General features: G+C 33.9%; 1 protein-coding gene across 1 annotated transcript in view; it reads right to left on the bottom strand.

Annotated features, from left to right (window-relative positions):
• Positions 1-16804, bottom strand: part of LOC129218887 (shootin-1-like) — a 140643-nt gene that overhangs the window by 114314 nt on the left and 9525 nt on the right. Inside the window, exons 3-4 of the mRNA XM_054853208.1 lie at positions 15901-15961; positions 4532-4626 (exon numbers count right to left, since the gene is read on the bottom strand). Coding sequence (XP_054709183.1) covers positions 4532-4626; positions 15901-15961 — 156 coding nt within the window. The remainder of the gene's footprint in view (positions 1-4531; positions 4627-15900; positions 15962-16804) is intronic.

Here is a 16804-nt window from a genome sequence, read left to right as displayed (position 1 = left end):
AGCAAATGAAAACAATTTTAAACAAAATGTTAAAAATAAAAAAAAAAACTTAAATTGTGACAGAAATTAAAAATCCAAGTTTTTTTTTTTTTAATTTTACAAGTGGAAAAGTTTCAGTTCTTACGCATTGCTACTTTGAACAATTTTGACTATTTTGAAAATATTGTTACTTAAACTGAATTTTGAATGAAGCGAGTAACCTGGAATTTTCTAAAAAATAATTTGGAAAAAGTCTGGGAATTTTTTTTAACCAAAAGTGCATGAACACTGTATTACTTTTTTCAAATTCTTTTTCTAAAACAGTTTTATGTTTTGCTTTAAATCTTGCTCTGAAAGTATGAAAATATTATGCAAATTTTGGCTCTTAAAAAAATTAATAAATAAATTAAATTAAAAAAAAAACTACCATATTGTATGTTTTTTTACATAAACCCTCGAAGGTTGTTCTGATCCTATTTGATTCCCCATTAACTCAAACGGTCTTTATTCTGAAAATTGTCAAAATAAGAAGACAAATTATTTAATTTAAAACTTGAAAAGGCAACTTGTTTTTGACCACACAAAGCCCCCAACCCCGTGCCCCATTTTATCATTCCTTTGCCATAATCAATGTTCCATATTGTCCCATAAATCCTGTATTTCATTAAAAATCCTATACATCATTAAAAATAGAAAGAAAAAAACTATATTTCTATAAACTATATCTTATATTTCTGCTGTGATGTGGATGCTAATACTCGCGATCGATTAGGAATACGTTCCATTGAAAATCGTTTAAACAACGGGGGCTAGTTTTTATTTATTTGAATAACTGTTGTAATTTTTTAATCTTCAATCCCATCAGATTAATATATAAGCCAAATAGCCAGCCCTTTGATCGTTTTCCCTTCATAGTCATCCTAACATGGAGACGATGTGTATGAAATGTAGTCGCCATGCTTGGTCACACTCTTAGTAAGCAAAAAGAATTTTTTTTTTTGGAAATATATTCTTGGTAAATGCTAAATTGTATATTACTGGAGGAGGTTTGTAGTTAATTATTTTTATGCAAAAAACAATCTTAATTATTGAAAAAATTTAAATTATATGTTTATCTAATACTTTTTATATTCCCTTCGTGCTAATTTTCTTACAATTAATTCTTTTCATTGAACTAGTTACCTGAAAAGTGCATGTTGATTTTTACTGCCATGGCATTTACAATGATTTACAAAAAAGATTTTAAAGGAATTGGTTGTGGTTCTTATGGGAAATTCTTTTTTTTTTTCACTGTGGGAGCATGGTACTGTGTACACTACTTTATTTTTGGTTTAATGATTTTTTTTCTTATGAAACTTTAAAATGGGTGGAATGAGCCATTTGCTTCAGGAGCTCCCAACCTTCACATAATGCCTCTTATATTTCAATATTTAATATAATTTATATTTCTTGTTAGCATTCATTTAGCATCACTTTCATAACATTTGTTTCAAAAAATACAAATTGAAATCCCCCCCCCCCCATTCTTGTACTAGAGCGCTGTTTTCGAAACCCGGTAAAACTGGTGGCGACCAAGTTTTTTGAGTCTAGTGGTCAATGGCCACTTGAAAATTTTCTGAATCTTGAGGCCTAATGGGGGGGGGGGGACATCATGACTTGCCATTGGTGAAATGAGAAAGGGCAGTTCCAAAGAGACTTGAAAAGGAGGAAGGGTGCATTCCTAGAAACTTCCTGCATATGAAAGTGAAATGGTTTATTCATTTTTTTAATAAGAAATCATCAGGGACTCTTTACGGAAGATAGAATGATTGGCAAGCCTAAAGGGACACAATGTGACGAGTACTACACAAAAGATTCCAATTGACACAAGTGTAGTATCAAGAGCTTGGAAAGTCTTTCGAAAAACAGGTACAGAAAGACTGCCCTTTGTTAGGCAAGGAAAACAATGGAGAGAGAAGACTAGCACATATAAGCATAGGACAAAATAATAGGAACACCTATGAAAAAATTAAATTCTTTTATTAGTAAGGGGTTGGGCTACCTTTGCCTGAATGACAGATTGCATTTGATGTGTGAATGACAAATAAAGGTGTTGAATAAAGCTCATCTGGATTCACACCCATTCCTTGTACTGGAATGTTCAGATAGCATAGGTGTAGGAGCCGGGAGAGCTTGAGCTCCCCCTGGAATACTTCAGACCAGCTCAGCTCCCCTGGAAAACAGGAAAAATTCTCGCACTGCAGCTTTTTGCCATAAATTGTTTCCCTGAAACCTGATTTCAAAAATGTGATCTGCCTTTTCAAAGAATTTCCACACAATGAGCAACAAAAGCAGGGGACAGACAGTGGTCAGTGCACTTGAGTTCCTCTTCACCCCTTTTCTCACTGTTTATGCACCTCTTGATTCCCAGAAGAAAAAGAAAAGACATGTTTTGGGAGTGGCATTGCAGTTCAGTTCATATTCTTATTAGTTTTGCATGCAGTTTTTTGGTCACATGATCACAAAAAGAGATATTAGTGATGTTGTGAGATTCTGGGCTGTTCTGCCAAGGCTGAGTGTTGCTACCATAAACATTTTGACCGTATCTGCGGCAGTCATCTTCAGTGTTTACCTAATCGAAGCTTCCAGGGAAATGACTTCCTAGCAACTGGTACAGATTTCGAAGTTTTGACATGGGAAGAGCTAGCTCTCCCTAAAACGAGAGGAGTGGGTACGGGTAAACAAAGGATGTTCTCCTGTAAAGAGTGTCTGAAGCATAAGGTGAAGATGATCTGACCGAATGCTTAGATAAAGGTTGTCTGTGATCATCTCCATCAGAACAACAAGAGACCTTAATCCATGAAAAGATAATGTGCTCCATACCATCACAGAACCTCCTCCATGCTTTACAGTTACAACCAAGCAGTCACCGCAATGTAAATGATGATTCATCAGACCATATGCCTTGTTAATACTGCACTTGTGTACAGTTTAGGGGATCATAGTCATCTCTTCATAGCATTCCGCCTTGAAACTTAGTTTCGCAATAGCTATACTCTGCTATGAATGCAAGCATCACATAACTCTCATTGAACAGTTTTCATGGATATGGGATTCTGAAGGTGGGTACTTATCTCAGATGCATTCTGTGGCAGTGTAGTCTTGTGTTTTCAGGTGACAATCCTCTTCAATACCCATCTATTATGGTCGTTCAGACTTGCACCCTCAACGGTGAGTGATTGGTTGACTTATGTCCACTGTTATGTTTTTCAGAAGACACCTTACCCAGATTTGAGTAGGCTGCCATTGTCCTTGACACAGTGGTCCTTGAAACACCCACAAGGTTGGCTGTTCTGAACACTATTGTTCCCGCAAGGTGAGCACCAATTATTTTAACCGTTTTCACGTCAGAAAGGTCTAACACACTCTTGCTTTGTTGGGCCCCAAATTTTCCCAAACATCTCGCCAAATGTTGCCTGATACCTTTCCTTTCCTCACCACTAGTTAGCCCACTATTGTGACACATGGTGGCTGTTAATTGGACGATTCAAAGATGACTCATTCCTAAATGGGGGTTCCTATTATTTTGACTTGGGCCTGTAGTTTTTCTGTAAAAAAGACTAGAACCAGTCATTGCTCAGCAGTTGCTTTTGACAATTGGCAGGACAGGCATATCGTGGTTTACAGTGGCCAGATATGCAATGTCTTCATAAAAGTGACCCGTTCGCTTGTCGTTCTGAATGGTAGATATCATTAACAGTAGCCCTTCTGGAGCACTGTTTATAGAGGTGTGAAAACTCCACAGACTGGACATCTCAACAATGGAGGCACAATCTGTTTACTGATGAGAATCCTTGAAGTTTGAAAGACGATTCTCAGTGCCAGTTTATATGGAGGGAGGTACAGTTTCATCCAACAAAAAAAAAACATCCTTCGGGCATAACTATTCAGAGAGCCTAATTTGGGGGATGTTTTGGAGAGACATCTGGCAGCAAGATCTTATCCATTGGAGAACATCAGATATCTGATACAGATACTGCTTGAAAAGAGGCAATTTCTACCTCAAGAATGAGCAGATAAATGTGTATTGAGTATTAATAGGTGGTGTCACAGATTCACTGCAAGCTAGAGAAGGTCATAGAGATATTGGTTGGTCTTATCTCTAGAAAATGTATTTTGCTAATGCAATTCTGTCAATAAGGTCTTTTTTTGCATTGTTCTTCAAAATATAAGCTTCAGTCATTTTTTTGGGCAGTATGCTTCATCAACCTTAAAGTGCTTTATTGATTGTGTTTCTGAGGTTTGACTTCAAGTCACCTAGTTGACTTTCTTTTTTATCCCAATTATGAAGAAATTTGAAAGTTGCTTAAACATTGCACATTGGTGCATATGTATATAAATTATTACCCCAGAATCTAAAATTATTTTTTCAATGCAGCACAAAATAGTCCTATAATTTTCAATACCTGTTTCCTGAAGTTTCAGAAACTCAAAGTAATAAAATCTTATAATTTCTAAGTATGATGCTGAATGGTAGAAATATAAAAGTATAATGAAACACTATAAGACATACTTTTGTGGCTCTTTTAAGAACGCTACTTGAAGCTTCAGTTTCCAATTCATATTTAGTTTTCAGAGTGCTAAATTCATCTATAACTGCTGCAGAAACTAAAAAATATTTCATCATACAAATTATAAGTATCACACTTTAATACAAAAACATATAGATTTATGCAAACAATAAAATTATACAAATGTTGATGCACCCATGCCAAGTTGAGTGTTTTATACTGTGGTTGACTAAGTAATAAACCTTACTATGACAATATAGAGACTTCAATTCACAGAATAACAACATTAGATTTTTTGTACACAAAAAGAATGTCTTGCCGGAATTGAATGGAAATTTTTTTCACACTAACCAAGTAGGGTTTATAGACTGGTACGGTGTGGGAACTTCTGCCTTAAGTCCTTTTCTCTTTTTTAAAGGGATGAAAGTATTTTCGCAAAGCCAAGATTTAGTATCTAATAACTAAGCCAATACTTACACTCAATGCTTCACTTTGGAATTACTCTTGAAAAATGTGCGTACTCTTGAAAAATTTTGTATAAGTCAAATCACATTGTAACATGAGTTCACAGAAATTGAAGACATTCATAGAATATTTACTAATACTTTTAAAACACTAATGTTCCCAAATGGGATCAACAAAGAAAAAAATTGCTTTAAAAAAGTTCCACTTAGGGAGGATTGAAAAAAGTTTCTATTTATAATTAAAAATTGACTCTATATTTAAAAAAAAAAACCTTTATAATAACCGTTTCCTACAAAAAGCTTTAGTTTTGGTCAATTTTCAAGGAGATTAATAAAAAGTTTTACAAAATCCTACTGCCTATGAAACTACTAATAAAGTTTAAGTGAAAAAATAGGGATCATGTAGATGAACGAACAATGATAGAAAAACATGGTAGAAAAATGTGTTTTCTATAAGTTTTTAAACTCCTGCATTCACAATGCAGAACCTTGTAGATTCAGTACACAAAATTGTGTAATTTCTGCTGCTTTATTAGTTTTGTGATATAGGTAAAGTAAGAGTTTTATAACTAATATGAACCACTATTGGCACATGTAAAAACAAGTCAAGTCAGTGATATTTCAATCTTCAACTTACTCAACTCTACCCTTTACTCTCCCCCCCCCCCCATGGCTCTATTTATGGATGAAAGTGATTTAGGAAGAACAGGGCCGAATTTCCCAATAGACAGAGAAAGCAGCTACCTAGAGCAGCAAATTTTAAGGGATGGCAAAATTTTACTTCACATTTTTTACTATTCTTTAAAAAAAATACAGTCAAACCTGTCTATCTTGAAACCTGCATATCTTGAAAAACTGCATATCTCGAATTTTTTTAATTTCTCAGCACACTCAATTTTTAATGCTTTTTTCCCTGCTTTTCTTGAATACTTAGTACGTAAAACCTCTATTTCTCGAAGTTCAGAATTCGCTACTATGGAAATTTTAAGTGCAACCTTGTTTTCTTTTCATGGATTAAAGAACATAAGTAGGCAGGAGATTAGCCGTAAAATAAGAAATAATGGAGGAAAATACCCAGCCTAGGGGTTGGAGCGAGGGGGTGGGAACATACTAAGTGAATGCAAGTGTAAACACTGACTGGCCCACAATACTACGAGGGGTGGGAGAGATGAAAAGTGTCACTTCAAGTTGATAAACTGGACAAGTGGTGCTATTATTTCCCCTGCAAAGGAAAACAGGGTAAGTGAAACAGTAGGGGGCAGGAAGGAAGAATCAATTGAATTCTTCATTATCATTTTCCTGGAAATTGCGGTATCTCATGCCTGTTCGTGGAAGAAGACCAGAGTTCTTGAATGTGAAATTGTGTTTGGTGTTTTTTCTTGTTGCTCTTCTGAGATTTTCACATAGCTGCGTTATTCCTGAGTGTTTTGAGCCAAATATGGCATCTGTGAAAAGAAAATTGAATGTTCTTCCTATAGAAGAGAAAAGAAAAATTTTGAACTTACTGGATCAAAACCCTCTGATGAAAAAGTTGACGTTACTAAAAAATTTAATATCCCACCAAGCACTCGATCCATAATAATAAAAAACAAAACTTTGTTGAAGACAGACAACAAAAATGTTGAAAAAGTAAGAAAATGTACTTTTACTAATTTAGATGAATGTTCGACTTTGTAGTTTAAACAGTGTCGTAAAAAAGGAATTCCTGTCAGCAGATTGATGCTGCAAGATAAAGCTTCGGAGTTGGCAATAAAACTTGGAAATTCCGAAGTTTAAAGCGAACAATGGTTGGTTGGAGAGTTTTAAATGTAGGCACAACATTGTTTTTCGAAAGCTTTGTGGCAAAAGCGCAGCAGTACCACAAAGCATTTGCGACAAATGGATAACCGATGAGCTCCCTTCACTTCTGAAAAATTTTGATCCTATTGGCGTTTATAATGCTGACGAAACAGGACTTTTTTTTATCAATGCTTGCCAAACAAAACAGCCATTTTTAAAGGTGAAGAATGCAGAGAAGGTAAACAGAGCAAATTGAGAGTAACCGTGCTTTTAGCTGTAATCAAGACGGAAGTGAGAGACTTCCACCATTGAAGATTGGACACTCTGGTAATCCCAGATGTTTTTCCAAAATCAAATCTTTCCCAATAGCGTACAAATCAAATTAGAAGGCCTGGATGACTGGCAATATTTTTGGGGCAAATTGTTGAAAAGGATTGACAGATCGATGGACTTAAAAAAAAGGAAGATTTTACTTTTTATTAACAATTGTGGGGTACATTCAAAACTGCCATCTCTAAAGAATGTTAGCGTTGACTTTCTGTCAGCAAACACCACTTCAAAACTGCAACCCCTTGACCAAGGGGTAATACGAAGTTTTAAAGTGAGTTACAGAAAAGAACTTGTGAAAAAGTTATTAAGTGCCATTGATGAAGGAAATGCCCTTCCGAAAATCCCAGTCTTAGATGCGATGAGGATGATAGATTATGCTTGGAGAAATGTTACTGCTGAAACGATCAAGAACAGTTTTACTAAAGTTGGATTCAGAGAAAAAATTCCTAGGCAAGAGGAATTGCAAGAAATTGAAGACTTTGACATTGAGCTACAAAATTTGGATTGGATCGAAATTAAAAGAATCATGAAAGTAAACGTTTCATTTGATGAGTTTGTAAATGCGGATGATTCTCTGGCTACTTGTGGAGTCTACAGATGAAGAGATCATTAAAGAAGTTCAAGTCAAATCCGAAGACGACGATGATGAAACAGAACAGACAGACATTCCCAAAGTCAATAAAAAAGATGCTGAAAAAGCAAATGAAACTCTTAGAAACTTCCTTGAATCACAGGACGGTATTAGTGAGGAAGGTTTTACAGCCATTGCAAAATTAAAAGGAATTGTAGACGAAACAAAAACTAATCATCAAACTTTGTTAACAGTTTTTTTCCATTGAGGTATACATGGTATTGCATTAAAGCATAATGAACTGCTTATTTAATAAATTTATTTTATTTTCAGTATATTATACTTCTATTCAGTTCACCGACAGTGTACGCATTGCTTGAACAACTTATAGTCGCTAGATTTAAATGCAAAAATCAAAACCTCCATATCTCAAAACCTGTCTTTCTCTAATTTTTTTTCTGAACCCTCAACATTCAAGATGGACAGGTTCGACTGTATCTATATTTCTTAATTTTTTTATAGTAACATCAATTTCTTATTATTGAATAGATTACTTTTTTTTGCACTTTTTGTTGCAAGTGAGCACTTTTTCTACCATGGTAATAAATAAGTCAAGAATAACTGTGGGAAGGCTCTCCTCACTGCAGAAAAGCAGAAGGCGTCACATTTAGGAGTTGACTTGGAATTTTCACAGGCATTAGTATGCTCAAGTTTGTTCAATTAATGTGTCTTCTTGAATGACTGAAGCATATTTGTTCTTTTACACAATTATTGTATTCAAAACTTTATTTCTTGTAATTAAGTCTTTGGAATAGATTGAAAATGTGTGATGGGCAGAAAAAGCTAAGTGGTGTTAAATGCAAGAAATGTACTATATTAAAAAACAAACATCAAGAAAGAGTTTTTAAAAAATCTTTGGAATGTGATCCATATTTCAAAAGTGGTTTCCCTTTTTGGTTTACCAGCCTCATTTGGCGCTTCCCTTAATCTTGTCTTTAAAAAAAAAGAGCTAGCTTTGTAAATTTTTGTATCCAACCTCTTTTTGTCCCGTAGTGTTCTACGAAGTTGATGATGTGTGCTACCGACATTGTTTGTCTGCTGGCATCAGAAAAAAAAAAAAAAGAAAACTTTGCTGAAGGATATCTTTCACTTTTTTACTGATTCAATGACATTTCGTGCATTGACGTTCAAAATCTGGTTAGAACTATCTGCCTTTTGCTTTCAACTGTCACAGTTTGTGTTGTTACTCTTAACTCAGGTCACCCATGTGAGTACATGTAATTAGGTTGCCACCTTTGAGAATTTTATCTTGAGCTCCCAGTCGCATTAACAGTTTTTATTTTTATCAGGGGACTAATCCCACACATGGTGTATTATACTTATTGTCCCGTTTCGTTGTAAATATCTCATTTCACCCACAGACGTCTGTTGTTTATATGCAATGCATGCTGCAGCTGCTATTATTTTGTATAAATGTATTATGTTTTATTCAAGGCTTAGTGTTTATGATTATGTGGTCCGATCCGCTCTAGGTTAACATTGCAACTGAATGTGTGATATGTAGTCTCATATAATTGGCTCCGTTGGGCAAGACTGCCTCTTCTCAGAATATCATGTTGCTCTAGCTTTCGCCTGTTCCACCCCTCTTTGTTTTTTTTCCAACTTTGGCTTGGTGGGGGAATGTGAGAGAGTGTCTCACATGTTAAAAATAATCTATAATACAACCCCCGTAAATTAATATATTTTCCCTTTGCATAACGTGAAAGGAAAGATTTCTTCGAGTTTTCCTCCGCTCTGGGTCAAGGTCAAATTCATGACCGAAGCAACAGTTCTTTCTCACCTGTTTGGCGAGGGTGCCTTTTCAAAGCGCGAGGCAGTATATGGAATCTGATTGGTCAAGAGCCTGTAGTTTCGTGGTCAGTGACCCTTTTCGAGGGTAGCCGGAATGCTTTGTGTGAAAACCTAGCCTCGCTGTTTTTTTGCAGTGAGTACTTCACTTGTGTCTGAGGAAGCGCAGAGCTCGAACAGCTTGTCCGACCGGGGGAATTTTCTCATGGCGGTGGAACAGATTACCCGAAACAGCTAAGATTGATTCATTTTTCTTTTAATTTCTATCTAATTTTTCTCGGAGCAAATGTCGTATGACTTTACGGATTAAACTCTTTTTGGGCGGACCACCTTAAAATATTTAATGCATTAGTATTTTCTGTGATTTTCAAACTATGATGCTGAACGCATACTGTCTTTTGTAATCTTAACATGTGATATCGTTGTGATCGTTCGCACCAGGTTAACAGCCAGTGAATGGCTAAATCTTTTGAACCGTTTAGTTTTCAATATGTGTAAAATAAAGTTGTTAGTCAAGTTTAAACACTTGTTTTTCCTTTCTTTCCGTTGTGGTGGTCCAATGCTCCTTTTCAGAATAACTTTTAGGCTAGATTTTGGGTCATCTGCTGAAGTGCCTTCTTTTCAGTTGTCATATTTTCTGACATAAGTCTATTTATAGTCCTAAAACTATGTATGCGCACCTCGAAGCCTCTCGACTGGATTTAAGTGGAATTAAGGATCCTGGAGCCAGTGTGATTTTAGCATCTCACCTTTCATTTTCAACCGATGAGGTAATCATGGCCATAAGGTAAGTGACCTTGTCTCTACCTGTCGAGTTTTGTGACCCATGTCATACATATTGTAGTTTTAGCCTTTTTCTAAATTCTACCGCCGGCCTGAAACGGGCGTTTCAGCGTTACATGCTTTGACTGCATCTTTTCTGTTAGCGAAACCTCTCTTTGACACGATATATTTTGTTTTGATGAAATGTCTTTGACTACAAGTGTATTGATTTGTGTCGCACGGCTCAGGCCATTGTTTACCTTGTCTGTACTTCCTACCACAAGCCTGGATAATCCGGCACGACCGGCAAAATTTCCTCACCTTTTTTATTTTTTTTTGGGTGTAGCATGGGGCTTTTGGCATAACCGCTTTCTACTAACAACTACCACTAGATCACCGCCACACTCTTTTGTGTCATTTGCACAACGACTTAGCTTTTTCTGCCTGTGGTGTAGAGGGGGCGCGCGAGCTAAGTGGTGTTAAATGCAAGAAATGTACTATATTAAAAAACAAACATCAAGAAAGAGTTTTTAAAAAATCTTTGGAATGTGATCCATATTTCAAAAGTGGTACACTTTACAGGAAAAACTTTTGATTTGGCTCTTTGAATCAAATCCAGTTGCAAATGAAATTGCACGAAAAGGTAAGGAGTAGAAAGAAACTAAAAAATAAAAAAAAATGAAAGCATGCAATAACACAGAATAAACTCTGTGGTAGATTTTTCGTCTGCCTAGGGCGGCTCTGTTTAGGAAAACCAAATTTGTATTTATAAATGAAGATATTTATGACTCTTCTCAAGTCTGGTACTGAAACCTGTTACTGATAAATTTATCTAATACTAGCATAAAAACCATAAGAAAATAGTTTTGAAGGTTAAAAATATTTACATGAGTAGTTCCTCTTCTTACCACAGATATCACAGTCAACTTAAAAATAAGTATTTGAAGAAGGAAAGAACATTTTAAGTGGTAATTTGCTTTTTATATGTAACTATTATCTATGGCATTGCATAGTTATTGTTTGCATTTAACAAAGTGTTGATTTAGTAGAGTATTTTAATCTCGTTATTCGTGATTTCATAGTTATGAATGAATAAATAAATATATTTTTTTTCCTGCTTTTACTTATTTTAAACTATTTACCAATAATATCCATTATATTAACTATTTTTGCTTAAGTGCAAAATTATAGCCAAAAGCGTTATGTCCAATCCATTAATTATCATGGTACAAAAACTTCATGTGACACACTAACGTTCTCAAATAAAAAGGCAATTAAAGCAATTTTTATTATTTTTTCTCTATTGTTAGTAAGGATGCTAACTTATCTTAATTTGATGAAGTAACTCTTAAATCTGGATCATAGAGCAGCGTTTAAAAGAGGAATGAAAAAATAAAACTTCATCTATACCTTCACAACTGAGAATAAATAAATAAGAAAAAGAAATAAAGGCTGTGAGTTCATTAATAAATATTACATGCACAACAAGGACGTAGCCAAGAGGGGGGTCCATGGGGTCCGGACCCCCCCCTTCCCGAAAGAACATTGTCTGCTTTTTCTCGGTTGTTGCACCTCACGTCAACAAAAATTTTCCAAAGAGAGAAATTTTATGAAACCCGGTATTTTCCCCTTAAATATTATCATTAATCAGCAGTTTTCCCGCATCCGAGTCGATTCAGAACACGAGAACCTCGTGCAATAACTGCAGTTTCCCAGTTGCCGCCTGTCTTTTACTGTGTTGCGTACTGCGTCCGAAAACGAAGAATTTCCGTATTCTTTCAACCCAGCAGGGTTGTGACCTTGAAATTCGGACCCTTTCCCTCAGTCCACCAGATTGCCATCGGCAAAGTAACTGTCAACAAACATTCCCCAGTCTCTTTGGGGTGGTTTTCTTTCTTTCTTTCTTTTTTTTTTTTTTTGTTTGTTTCGACTCCTTTCCCGTTTGGAATTGATTTCCTAGACACATGCTGCACGAAGGACAGCCAGAGTGAGGTGCATCCCTGGTGAATCAGTAATTGAAATTCCTGTTATTTTCTGTTTTAACACACAGTATCTTTCTACCACACACTTACAGGAAACATATCTTGAACGAAATTGTAATCAGAAGAAAATTAAGTTTACGCAAACTAGGTAAGTTGTAGTGTTTCCTTTTAAAGTTTTCTTAATAATACGAGCAATTTTATGTGTTAATTTGTTTTCCCATTTAAAAACTAAGTTCAGACAGCAACGAAAAAGAAATTCTACACATTTCGCGTGTCTGAGGATGAGAAAAAAATAAACATTAATTATTAATTAACTAATTTTTGTTCTTTATATTTTTGGTATGATTCATTTCAGATTTATTTTATATTTTGATTAATAATCCAATTTAAACTTTTAGTTTATTTTTAACAATAATAGATTAATTATCTCCCCGAAAGCTTACAACTTTTAAACTGTAATCCTGAAAAATTCTTTTTTTTTTTTTTTTTTGAACATTTGTGTCTTATCTTTAGCACAAACTAGATTTTTACGGATGTTTTTCCACTCAATATTTAAACATGACCGTGAAACATATTAAATGTCCAAAAAGTATTTTTGTTTGAAGGTAAAATAAGTGAATAAATAAAATTTGAAGTTGTTGCAACGAAATTACTTTTCGCTGTATCAAAATTTTATAAAGCGAAGAATGAAACTGAAAATTACTCAAATATTTTACTGTGATCAGTTTATGAAATTGCAAGTTCGGCCATATAAACACATGTAATTTAAAAGTAGTTATTTGAAATTCGTACTTTTAAATCTTACTGAATTGTGAGTCTATGGTCCCAAGAGAAGAGCGGTTAGTCATTTTTAACTGAAGAAAAAAAATCTTTCTTCGATGTTGTTCCGTTTTTCAAGAGAAGCATATTTGTATTTGCTTCATTGGAATAAATTATCTAATCGTTATTTACCGCCATTGTACTGAGGATTTATTTACTAAGCATCTATGCATCCATCATTAGTAAATTGCGATGGTAGCATTAAATGTAACAACAAACGGACATGTGCATTTAACTATAAATTGGTGAAAATTTCTGCTATTTACTGAGTTACAAGCAAATAATTAAAAAAAGGTGAATGCGAGGTAAATTTTCTTGTGTTTTTCACTTCTATATTAGATTTCTTTTTAACTCTTAATTTCTTCAAGTTAAAATTTTTTGCTATTTCTTGCAATAGAATATGTTTTACTAACATGACATAAAAGAAAGAAAAAAAGTCAATACCTACGTTATAAAATATGATATGCTTTCGAGAATACAGGATGATTACAAAATTGCTTCTAAAATGGAAGTTATACCAATTTGAAAATGAGAGAATCAGAAGTGTTATTATTGTTATTTGAATTTTGGAAGGTAGATTTAAATCATTACTGGATTTTTAACCACAATCATTCTAAGAATTTTTTACAAAAGATTGTCTTTAGACTTTGGAACATCAGATGACAGAGGAGCAAAAAATTTACAAACAGAGGCTATAAGAAACTTATAAGTTTTGATTCCAAAAATTGGCTAGCTTTATTCATTGCATATAGTTGAAAATGTATCTAAGTTGATGCTACGGTATTATCGCAATCTCAAACGGGACGAAGATTACCTTAATGATCAAAATTTGACGTTTGACTCCAAATTATGAAATTTTCGAGTCTGACACTTGCTTACTGCTAATAAAGACAGTAAAGTAACCAGGTTATAATCAAATATTGTCACGATAATTCGTAATAGAGCATATTGCCATTTTCCCTGTAGTTGTTTACAATTATATTTTTAATTTGAAAAAGACTGAAGTACAGAAGTTGTTTTGTATCAGCAGAATAAACAGAACTCGTGTATGGTGGTGAGATAGGTGGGTGCGATGCCTCCTCTTGATCTTTTAAATGAAGCATCAAATTGAAAACATCAGAGGAAAATCGCCAATAATGTTCAAATCATTCATGACCTTATAAAAAACATTTATAAAAAGCAATCATTTGCATTTTTTCCAAAATGTTGTTAAAATAAAAATACACAGATGCTTAGTTTCATTCATTATACATTCCATTACTCGATAGGTAAAAGATCTCTCAGGTAGTCGTTTAGCTTGACAAAATTGAACCCCTAGTGCAGTTTCGCATCGAAGAGAGCTCAAGTGTCTCCATCTGGTGGAAACTCGGCATCAAAATTTCTTGTGCCAGTCACATCTGCGCCTTAATGGTAGCATTTGAAAGACTAGATGCCACATCGGTGGTTCGCACTAGGTCCGAAAAGGCTAAAGCCTCTTAACGAAGCCCCATTAGAAAAAATAATACCATAGCGGATCCTAAGATAGCTTATTTTACCAATTCGTTGCAAAAAAAAAAATAATAATAATAACGATTAAAAAAAAGAAACGGCAATACGCCTTTTTTAAAAAAAATGATTCCAGCAAAGGAAGTCTCCGTCCATCAAAGAGATACAATTGTTTGTTCAAGATTTTAAATGATGGTTAGAAATGATAATTAGAAAACGGATAAAATTAGAAATTTCATTCAATTTCGTATTATCAAAAGAATGTTATAAACGTAGATAAATAAAGAACTAGTTCAAGCTTTTTAAATGAAACCTTGCTAATATTTTCGTCGAGAGGGTGGTTGAATTTTGCCAGAAATCTTGATCAAATCGGGCAGGGTGGCGGAATTACGTTATTTAGCATTCATACAGTTATACATTCGACGCGATAGATATAGATTTCTTTATTTTTTCAAATAAAATGACTTGTACATATTTTGTTGAAATATATTACAAAGCTTTAATATTTTATTAAATTATCACCTGCATTTTCCAAGTAATCCCTAGAACAGTTTTCGTTTTCCGATTTTTTTTTATTGTGACTTTTTTATTAATAGGAATTATTATACTATCCCTCATTTTCAAAGCATCAGAACAGAGGAAGCTTATGTGATGGAATTTTTCTATCCATGTTTGGAAACTTAGTATGGGATAACTTTTAGTTTAACGTTAATTTTATAAACTGTCAATAATTTCTTTGCCACTTAATGTAAAATTTTTGTTTACTAATTTTAACAATTGCTCCATCAATTTCAATTATTTAATTAATTTTAGTTAATTATCATATTTTAATAATTAGTTTTAATTGGATTTATTTTTTTAACGTGAATATGAGCTACTAATTTTGCTTTAGCATGCTTCCTCTTTTGAAGCTCGCTCAACCTTGGCCCCCCCCCCCTCAACAAAGTTCTAGCTACGTGCCTGTGCACAACAAGAGTTTATACCAGCCATGACAAATAGTAGTTGATCTAAGTGATAAACCTAGAATTTTACCAATTCCAAATTAGTTACACAAATGGAAAACTACTTACACGCTATCAAAAACTTATAATTTTCACCAGCTCCCATTTATGAGCAGAAACCCTTTTGAAAATTTTTCAAAACCATTACAAGTGTTTACAGTTCAAAACAATAAATATGTAAACTACCTAGGACACATAATAGTTAAATTATGACTACATATCTATAATAATAGTTGTATCCCCCTTTTTTTTGTTTGCAAATATCATGCCAGTAAAACAAATTTTTCTAAATGAGTAAACAGCAAAATGTTTGAAACTACATAAAATTACCTGACTGCAATTTTTCTAATAGAGCATCCTTTTCCTTCACTTCTTTTCTCAATTTGTCATACTGTAATAGTAAAATGAATTAATGCAGTATAAACTAAAATGATCAATATTAGTAATGAAATCAAAATAAGAAAGAAAGTCGGATTTCTCGACTTTCATGGCCTTAACAAAATGGTAAGAAATTGTAAACCGTTCACTTGCAAATTTGCAGCACTTGCTTGCAGTCACTTAAGTTGGAAAATCTTATTGGCTATAAATTTTTGACAGTTAAGACATTGCTATCTTTTGTGCATGTGCAGTGAGAAATAAATTGGTTTAAATGTTCATCTTGGATATTAAATTTTCAAAATTTTAACTTGAAACTTCAGTATAATGATTCTTTTGTACGCTGTCAAGTTTTCTTAAAGTTTGTTTTAAAACTCGATGGGTTATGAGGCAAAAGTTTGCAAACAAAATTAATATTTCTTAAGCAAAAGCTTATATCTGCCGGACATAAGTGATACTTTCATGTAAATGAGTAAAAATATTGTACATAGTATGTAAACTAATTGCTGAAATTTACCGCAATTTTCTTATACTTTTCAAAGCTTTCTGGACTTCACAACCCAATAAATAATCATCATTGTTATGTTTCATTCTGGCAGTTTATTTCACTTGACATGAAATCACTTTTATTTTTTTGTGTGTTACACAACCCTTTGTAATCCCTCCTTAGCAATTGTCCACCACTATATATGCAGTGATGGCTGCTTATAAGAATCAAGTTTGTTTCAAACAGCTTTGATTCAATAAAGAGAATGATTCAATTAAGCAAAAATACATAAATAATTTTTTAAATGTACAATTATACATACAATTTTTAAGAGGACTTAGATTTTTTGTCAAAGAAGCTAAAGTATCATTA

The sequence above is a fragment of the Uloborus diversus genome, chromosome 3, assembly GCF_026930045.1.
Source record: "Uloborus diversus isolate 005 chromosome 3, Udiv.v.3.1, whole genome shotgun sequence".
Taxonomy (NCBI): domain Eukaryota; kingdom Metazoa; phylum Arthropoda; class Arachnida; order Araneae; family Uloboridae; genus Uloborus; species Uloborus diversus.
The sequence above is the reverse complement of the archived record's forward strand: the minus strand, read 5'-3'. Positions and strand labels throughout refer to the sequence as shown.